Raw genomic sequence first — 9,196 nt, 5'->3', positions numbered from 1 at the left:
ACGCTTTGAATAGAAATCAAATTCCAACTTGAACAATACTAATACTACTCGATGGAGCTAGCTAGCTCAACCCCTAATACTATGTTATTGATCGAGTTAAGTCGAGTCGAGCTCGAAACTTATTTGAGTTCTCGTGCTCCCCGAGCTTCAATGATATTTGTAGTGATTCACCCGATTTTCAATGTTCCAACTACACAATTTGCACTTCAAACAACTTCAAGAAACATTACGATTTTATAAAAAAAATACAGATATTTGAATATAATGATACTCTAAACTAAACAGGTAAACATCAAACTAGATTTAGGACAAAATAGATATGAAAATTCCCATAAGTTCATATGTTCATCGACTAGATTGGACAGAATTCTAAGAAAGAATTGTCTATGTAGCAAAAACAGTAATTTCGGTGTGCGAGAAGACACAGATGCACACGCGCAGGTATCGCCCGTGTGCTTATGCGCGTTCTCCACGAATCCGTCGGGCCAGCTGAATGTCTTTCGGCATGATCGTGACCCTCTTCGCATGAATGGCGCACAGATTGGTGTCTTCGAACAGACCGACTAGGTATGCCTCAGCTGCTTCCTGTAGGGCGAGGACTGCATGGCTCTGGAATCGGAGATCAGTTTTGAAATCCTGGGCGATTTCACGGACCAGTCGTTGGAATGGGAGCTTGCGGATCAGAAGCTCGGTGCTCTTCTGGTATTTCCGGATCTCACTGTTGCAAATTAGTCAAAAGTGTTATAGTTGATTGATTAGTCTAGTCATAGTTGAGGAATAAAATTGGGGATTAGGGTTTTACCGGAGGGCGACTGTTCCGGGGCGGTAACGGTGGGGCTTCTTCACTCCGCCGGTGGTTGGGGCTGACTTCCTTGCGGCCTGAATACAAATCAAACACGAATGTCGATAAACCAGTTATCCTCACAAATTGGTAGAATAAACGCATAGAACTCTAAAGATTGAACCCAAAAAGGATGTGAACAAATTATTCTCCTCTCTCAAAGAAACAAAAGCCAATTTCAATCATACTCCAGCTGATTTTGGCAAAAGGAAACAGGAATAATTCACAAAATTGAACACAAAGATCGGAAAACAAATTCTCCTCGCGAATTGATAGCAGTAATCATGATCGAAACCATAGATATTAATCGTATACGAGTTCAAAATAGAATGCGAAAACCGGAAAATTTGAAAACAATTCGGACCCTAGAAACCATATTATTTCCAATTTCCGATAAAAGAACAGAAGAATTCTCACAATTCCAATCCTCCCTACTCAATCTCCCGATTCAAACAATAATAACGAAAAACATAAAGAAACCGGAGAAATCGAAATCAAAATCGAACACAAAAACAAGAGAAAATCGGAACAAAACACAGACCTTGGTAGCGAGTTGCTTCCGAGGAGCCTTGCCACCGGTGGACTTTCGAGCGGTTTGCTTGGTTCGGGCCATAGTTCCTCAATTCTACGTATCGAATACACCGGAAATCACGCCAAATCGGGGAAGATTTCGGGACACGGTTGGTACGGGGTGGGTATATATAAGGAGTGAAGCCGGCGCAACGGCTACTAGTTTCCTATTTTGTCGGGAAAAAAGGAAAAAAGAGAATTAAATGTGAATCCGAGGGCTGGGTTATTACTCGTTTCTTATTGGTTAATTTGTGTCAGAAGAACGATTTTGATAGGTTGTGTTTTGATTGACGCGGATCGAGAACGAGTTTGTGTTTCTTTTGTTGGAGAAGTTTTTTTGTTTTGAATTGACTCTGTAAAGGTCCACTCTTGGGTTTTATCTTGTTTATTGTCTACTTCCTTGACACGGAATCGATCCATAATTTTCTAGAAACAAACAAAAAATAATCTATATAAATCATGGATCAACTAAGATATCTGCATAGACTTGGAATGAGACCGTTTCATAGATCTTAATATGTAAAATGAGTCAATCTTACTGATATTCACAATAAAAAGTAATACTCTTAACATAAAAATTAATACTTTTTCATGGATGATAAAATAAAAGATCTGTCTCACAAATACGACCTATGAAACCGTCTCACACAAGTTTTTGCCGGAAACTTGACTTAAAAAAAATCTCATGTAAATATCATAGAAGTTTGATCTTGATCATATTTTATTTCAAAAATGAAAAGCCAGCTTGTAAGTTGGGATTCATGTAGAGTACGTCACTTGTTATACGATCTCATGAATCTTTAACTGTGTGATGGGTCAACCCTACCGATATTCATAATAAAAAAAATTTAATATAAAAAGTAATATTTTTTCATGTATGACCTAAATAAGAGATCTGTCTCACATAAATTTTTGTCATATATAAATGTGCTTTGACAATAATTTATATATCTAACTATTTTGTATCGTTTTTATGGAAATATCAAATATGAATATTTTAATAAATAATTAAAATATGAATAAATTAAATTAGTTATTGATCATTCAATGAGAAAACAAAAAAAAAATTTAACTTTCGAATTTGAAATTTTTTCTTAATACAATGTTGTTGTTGAAGATATAACAGCTTGAAGCTTTGGAAAAAGAGTGAGTCTAATGTGAGACCGTCTCACGGGTCATAATCCGTGAGACGGGTCAACCTTACCCATATTCACAATAAAAATTAATACTCGAAGGATAAAAAGTTATACTTTTTCATGGGTGACCCAAATAAGAGACCCGTCTCACAAATACGACTCGTGAGACCGTCTCACACAAGTTTTTGTCTTGGAAAAAATATTTACTTGACATGAATTTGAAAAGGATTCCATTGTAGTGAAATGAGAACATGTTTTTTTGGAGATGATTTTATATATATATATATATATATATATATATATATATAATAATAATAATAATAATAATACTACTACTTATCAGAGATTGGGTTTGGTCGGAATTTCTAATTTATGCAGAAAATTATGGGATCGAAATGAGTTTCCAGTTTCAAATTTCATTTATACTAGTAAAAAATGCACATACATTGCATGTGTTATTATTATTTTTAATTTGATCAAATAATACTAAATAATTAACACGAAATTATTTTCGATTTAGAAAAGTTGTTCGATTGAAAAGAGAAGTTTTATTTTGAATTTTTTCTATTTAAAATATAGAGTGACTTGAAAAGGTTTTAAGTATAGTAAGAAGGGTAATTATGGAATTAAATATTTTGATGTCGTCAAAAGTAGTTATTTTAAGGTTCTCACACGTAATATAATAGTAAAGAATTATAGATTTTAATATTTTTTAATTAATTTATTTTATTTATTTACGAATTTGACTCATCATCAATAATTGATGTACCGTTTCAAAATTAACTAAAAAAAGGCATATTCAACTTAAAAAAATCATTCAAAATTTTATTTTAAAGAGTGTTCATTTGCTCACTGGGGAAGTTTTGATGGAGTGGGAGAGGAAGAAAGCCTACGGCTGGGCGATTCTGGCGGGACTCAACGCTGCTCTATCCGCTATTGCCGCTAAGATCTTTGCGGCGCAGGTGATTGATCCATTTCTGAAACAAAAATCGATACGAATCATCGGATATGAGATGTGTTGTTGGAACCTGGATTTGACTATATTTTGTTTCAATTTCAGCTGGGCGTGGCTTGAATTGGCGCCCATCATCGTTTTGATTAATCTAAATTAGAGACCTTTATCTGTTTCTGGATTTATTCTTCGAATTTCAATTGTGTTTGTTTGGAATTTTCGTGTTGACAAGGGTTTGGATTTATTTAGTATTGTGTGTACTTATTATTATTCTTCTTCATGTCATGCATATTTGTCCTCTTAGTTTAAGGGAAATTGTTGCCGAACTAGTTGAAGTTTGCGCTTCAACTGATCGAATTTCGTAATTTTTTTAATGCAAGTTTAGGGGTATTATGAGATTCTTTGCATAGCTAGTCGGTATATCTGATTCATTCAGCTCAAACGGAATTCATCTCAAATAGTTGGCATGTATTTTCTGTTACACTTTTGAGATCGGTCATCGTTGTATATAAACTTTGGAAAGGTATCATGATACCCTTAAAAAATTAGGCCCAAGCAGGTATTCCAAATTCTAGATGATCACTTCACGCTGGGGCGTTAACTCAATTTTTATCTAACCCAGAATCTAGATTCTTCTGGTGTGTTTGGTAGAAATTAAGTCAGACGAATCATTCGGAAAAGCATTTTTGTTTTCATTTGGTATCGTACTAGTATCATGCTCTGTGTGCTTTCTTGAATGTATGCCTATATAGATGGGTAATTGTGTGCTTTTATGCATTGTTGCCTTTCCCTTCTTTATAGGAATTCTGTAATTTTGGCTTCCATTTACTATTATTATATGTATAATGTGTAATGTGAAAGCAGAATTGGGTACCGAGAGTATTAAGATTTTTTAAATCTGATTCATCAGAGTCTGAGACGATATTTTGTTGAATGAGTGTGTTTTTATTGGAATCCTAGATATTTTGTTGAGTGCATAATTATTAACGTCGGTTCTTTCCAACTTCTATGTAATACTTTTAGATGCCGGCCAAGTGAAGAAGCGTGGTTTCTTTTTTATAATTTTGTGAAGTGAATGCCAATATTCTTTGTTTATTTCCTCGGATGCTTGACCCTAGCATAGGAAAGAAAAGTAAAGGTTTGATCTTTGATGAATAAGAGTGAAATGTCTAGCAACAATTCAATATTTCTTTGAATAATTCTATATTCACAAGTACCTTGTAAGTGTCTGGTCACACCCAAAAATACTCAGGTTGTGTTTGGATGGAATACTCTCATTCGAGAATTTGATTTTGAAGAACAGATTTTAATTAACTTCAACAGTCAGGAATTCAGAAAAACTTGATTTGATTAAAAAATGATTTAAAATTGAAGTTGGGGGATTAAAATACATTAATTTGAAATTACCCAAACTATTTGAGTTACTTTGTATGAAGAATTTAAAATCCAAATAATTCTTTTCAAATGCAAACTTAAACATGCTTTAGATTCATTTGAGAGATACTCTATTGTGGTTGGGTCTCTCTTACACACTTCATTGCATATCGGCAGATTAAGTATGCCTTGGTGGTATTTTTCAGTGTTTTGATGTGGGGATCTTGGGTTAATAGCACAAAGTCACTTTCATCTTTACAAGCTACAGTAACAAACTTCGCGACAAACTTTGTCTTTTCCGGATTGGCTGGATTCTTTCTCTTTGGGGAGACACTACAAGTTAAGGTAATTTTGCCCATTTATGTGACGCTCATGAAGCTTGTAACTGTGTCTGCAATCTATAAATAGTTGAAAAGTTCTTGGAACTTTTGCATTTTGTGTTCTTCAAGTTTATAGCCCTCTGCTTTCCCATGTATCCTTTTTAGCATATGGTGTTAGGTAACTTTAGAAACATTTTATTTTTTCAAAAGCTCAAACTCGTAGTTGCTGGCCCAACAATGATTTTTTCATTTTAATACTTTGATCCAGTCCTCTAACATACAAATCAGATGTCGAAGAATATATGTTCGGGATTGATATTTAAGATGTACAACTAACCAATGTTATTAATCGGTTTTGAACATCCAAATGTGTTTTGCAGTGGTTTGCAGGAGCTGCATTAATCGTGATTGGTGTCGTAGTGCTTAGCCAGTCGAGCAATACGAAGGAGAAACATGCTTGAGTGAGATGTGTACTCCACCAGATTGCTGAAAAGTTGCTATCTATTCGATCTGGCAACTAATTAATTTATTGAAGTATATTTCACATAATTTAAACAAATAATTCTATTAATTTATCTTGCTATATTAGTGACTTGTTATTTATCGTTGTCTTTAATCTTTGACAACATGAAAAAACCAAAATTCATAGATTTCTCGAGATATTTCTTACGAAGTTTTAAAAAAAAATAAAAAGTGAAATAAAGAACACAAGAACATCAAGATTTTAACGTGGTTCGGTCAAATTATTTATGTCTACGGGTCACGTCCATGTATCAAATGAATCTACTAAATATAAAATACTAACATACAAGGACTTATTCAAACTAAAAAAGATTTCATCTTTTTATTGACGTCTCTATGGTGAACACACTTAGTAGACTTCACTTGACGAGCACCACTCGTTTTTTGTAATCTACCTCAATCGAAATCCCTTCGATAACATGGACATTTTTCTCCCGAGAACATAGCCTTCCTCTCCCGAGAAATGAATCACGACGTGTTGAATGTGATTGCACCATTAATAACTGAAAACCTCGAAACCGGAATGATAAAAGTGATGTTGTCAGAACATTGTCGTATCAATTGTCACGACACAAAATGATCTGATACAATTTCTTCACCAAAAATCGTTAATTGCAACTGATATTTCACATCATAATATAGGAATTAGCAAGCATCTGCACGAAATCTCCTCAGAAAGTTAAACAAATATCATATGCATCTCATCATTTTCACAAATAGATTTTAGAAAATTATAGCAAGAACCTAGACATTTTTCCCATACCTATTCATCGATCTTATCTAACTAAAACATATATAATTTTTCTAAAATACGGGATATGGTAATTAAGATAATTAACATCAAATCGTAAGATATATATGCAAGTTATTCAAATATAACATGAGATAAAATATGTATCCTTAACAAAAATTAAAGCAATAAAATCTTACCAATCTTCTAAGATAAAGTGACTAGAATATTCAAAACATCAAATAAAACATTTGTCCAACTTTCAAAACAAGGCAATAATAAATATCCAAATATGAACCTTATAAGGACCGCATATCGTATTATCAAAAATCATACTATGATTATCGATTATCATAAATTATTTTGTGATTATCGATAATTCATTAAATTGTTATGCGATTACGTAAATAAAGTATATAATTGATACTGAAAGTAAGAAATGTGGTGGTGATAATGAAAGATTTGAATAGAAATTGATTGGTAGTTGAATGATGTGCGGAACCGCAATAGAACAGTGACACATGTTATGATTTTCAGCATAATTATCTGAGTATTGGTCCAGATGAAATGAAACCAATTTCATTGAAAAACTGATACATAGTACTATAAATTTTCATGTTGACCATTTTTATTAATTGGGCCATAGGATGTTGGAAAGAATAGCGCGCGCTGGAGCGCGATATTTGACCGCCCGAGCGCGGCACAACCAGCACTCGGGGGATAGAACGTTTCGCGCTCAAGCGCGAGATGTTACCGCCCGAGCATGATACAAATAGCACTGGGGGACAGAACGTCTCGCGCTCGGGCGCGAGATGTTACCGCCCGAGCGCGGAAGCGGTGAGATGATAAGTATGATATTTTTGTACGTTTTCTTTCATTTTCCTTCTGAAGCTTCGAGAATATTGAAAGAAACTTGATTTCTATCGTACGAAATCACCTCGAAACGTTATTCAAAAGCGAAACAAATTATATACTCGGAATCATCTTTTCTAGAGCTTTCTATTGAGGTTAGTTTCTTCTAGTTTCAGCACCCTTATTTATCGAAGTGCTGGAATAACATGTATTTGAAGTCGAGATTTATATATGTAGTAGAATAACCGATAATAAACTAAGTTTTGAAGTCGGAATTGAGTTAGGTTATGATTTCAATTTGATATGAATTTTCAAAGTTTCAAAGGATATTTGAAACTTATATTGTTGAATTTGAATGAAATTATTGATTGAAATGAATGTGTTATTGATGTAGATAGAGTTTCTATAATGAAATCTTCAAGCTACATCGCCTGGAAACGAAGAATTGAGGTATGTTTCGGTCAATTAACATACGACAAGTATCTGTATCATATGATATATGTTTGATTGATTTGATTGAGAATATGTATGCCTTATTTGTTGAGTTGATGTGGCATACATGACATTATGATTGGATTATCTATGTATAAAATAAATATTTTGTTAACACACATTATTTGCTACATACATCGATACATGACATGCACGTTGAGCTATGATCCTTGGATACCCTGATATGATTGGATTTGATTCTGGGGTTTGTGAACACGATGCTATGTTTTGCATTATGTGGCCCTTAAAGCATAGTCATTGTGGCCCCGATGATTGATTGAGATTTAGGGTTTGATGGTGCTTTGTCGACGCTATCATACAAGTATCCCTGATTGAGGCCGGTGTTCCAGCTCGAGCATTGATTTGATAGCGATTCATTTGATTCTGACATTTGCTCAGTGGATGGATATTTGACCCGATACCTCCACGACATACATGCATTGCATATCATATATCATTGTTTAGTTACTTGTGGTATATATTGTGGTTGTTTCAGACTGAGCTTTGCTCACCCTAGAGGGGGCTGTTGTTGTCTTTGTATGTGGACAATGACAGGTACTATGTTTTGTTTCCCTGTGTATATATATGAGTTGTTTGTATATGGTTGATTTTGATCATGTGTGGGCATATTTTATGATATGAGTTGAAATATTATTTTTAGTATTCAAATAAGATATTTTGGGCTCATTGTAAAGAAAATTTTAACTCGTTTTTCGCTGTAATTAAGTAATCCTAATCAAATTGTATTGTAATAAATATTAGGAGTTAAGGGCCCTACAAACCCTAAATTTTCAGTGAGTATCACTTGGCACAGTCTGTGGGAAGTTTGAGATGAGATGTAGAGATGGTAGGGAGCAGAAGAACTAACTCAGCGTTGTCCGTCACGTCATCAGACCTAAATTTTCAGTGAGTATCACTTGGCACAGTCTGTGGGAAGTTTGAGATGAGATGTAGAGATGGTAGGGAGCAGAAGAACTAACTCAGCGTTGTCCGTCACGTCATCAGACGAGACCTGAACAACCTCATCTCGAGAAGACGAGACTTGAACAACCTTGTCCTGAGATGAGAGCTGAAATCATCCCAATGAGAATGTGGGGAGCCTGACCTTGGAACAATTAGGTCAATTCATTACCAAGATAGTGGACGAGGCCATGAAGAGGAACCAAGAATCTATGTTTGCCAAAGAGCAAGATCTTCACCAGGAGCGTGAGGAGAATGCCGAGGGTCATCAGAGCAGGGTTGAAGAGACGCAACCCCTCTCAAGTGGGGAGAATTCGGAGATGGAGGAGATGTGGAAGCAGAATGTTGAGACAACAATTGAGAAACAGGGCTCCATCACCCAAGAGAGAGAGTCTTTTTTCCGTCGCCATTTTGGAAGAAGGGCTTTCCTCAAATTTTCAACAATCG

The 9,196-nt window shown here is 34.8% G+C and overlaps 2 protein-coding genes and 1 long non-coding RNA gene across 3 annotated transcripts; 2 read left to right on the top strand and 1 right to left on the bottom strand.

Moving 5' to 3' along the window:
* Window positions 1-277: 277 nt before the first annotated feature.
* On the bottom strand, window positions 278-1,592 carry LOC140820151 (histone H3.3). The gene is made up of 3 exons (XM_073180472.1): window positions 1,383-1,592; window positions 803-879; window positions 278-718 (listed from the first exon to the last, which is right to left on the bottom strand). The coding sequence occupies exons 1-3, from the start codon at window positions 1,452-1,454 to the stop codon at window positions 457-459; spliced, it is 411 nt and encodes a 136-aa protein (XP_073036573.1). The 5' UTR covers window positions 1,455-1,592; the 3' UTR covers window positions 278-456.
* A 1,766-nt stretch (window positions 1,593-3,358) lies between these two features.
* On the top strand, window positions 3,359-5,776 carry LOC140820251 (uncharacterized). Its single transcript, XM_073180591.1, has 3 exons — window positions 3,359-3,509; window positions 5,051-5,218; window positions 5,574-5,776. The coding sequence occupies exons 1-3, from the start codon at window positions 3,414-3,416 to the stop codon at window positions 5,652-5,654; spliced, it is 345 nt and encodes a 114-aa protein (XP_073036692.1). The 5' UTR covers window positions 3,359-3,413; the 3' UTR covers window positions 5,655-5,776.
* LOC140820252 (uncharacterized) lies at window positions 3,516-4,860 on the top strand. Its single transcript, XR_012115388.1, has 2 exons — window positions 3,516-3,886; window positions 4,129-4,860. It is a non-coding gene; the product is annotated as an uncharacterized lncRNA (long non-coding RNA).
* Window positions 5,777-9,196: the final 3,420 nt, after the last annotated feature.

This window comes from Primulina eburnea, chromosome 18 (genome assembly GCF_022965805.1).
Source record: "Primulina eburnea isolate SZY01 chromosome 18, ASM2296580v1, whole genome shotgun sequence".
NCBI classification, from domain to species: Eukaryota; Viridiplantae; Streptophyta; class Magnoliopsida; order Lamiales; family Gesneriaceae; genus Primulina; species Primulina eburnea.
The sequence above is the reverse complement of the archived record's forward strand: the minus strand, read 5'-3'. Positions and strand labels throughout refer to the sequence as shown.

Coding starts and splice junctions, on each gene's coding strand:
- LOC140820151 (XM_073180472.1), bottom strand. CDS start 1,454: ATGGCCCGAACCAAGCAAACCGCTCGAAAGTCCACCGGTGGCAAGGCT. Junction 880..1,382: donor GGAAGCAACTCGCTACCAAG/GTCTGTGTTTTG, acceptor ATTTGTATTCAG/GCCGCAAGGAAGTCAGCCCC. Junction 719..802: donor CCCGGAACAGTCGCCCTCCG/GTAAAACCCTAA, acceptor AATTTGCAACAG/TGAGATCCGGAAATACCAGA.
- LOC140820251 (XM_073180591.1), top strand. CDS start 3,414: ATGGAGTGGGAGAGGAAGAAAGCCTACGGCTGGGCGATTCTGGCGGGA. Junction 3,510..5,050: donor CTAAGATCTTTGCGGCGCAG/GTGATTGATCCA, acceptor GCATATCGGCAG/ATTAAGTATGCCTTGGTGGT. Junction 5,219..5,573: donor GGGAGACACTACAAGTTAAG/GTAATTTTGCCC, acceptor TGTGTTTTGCAG/TGGTTTGCAGGAGCTGCATT.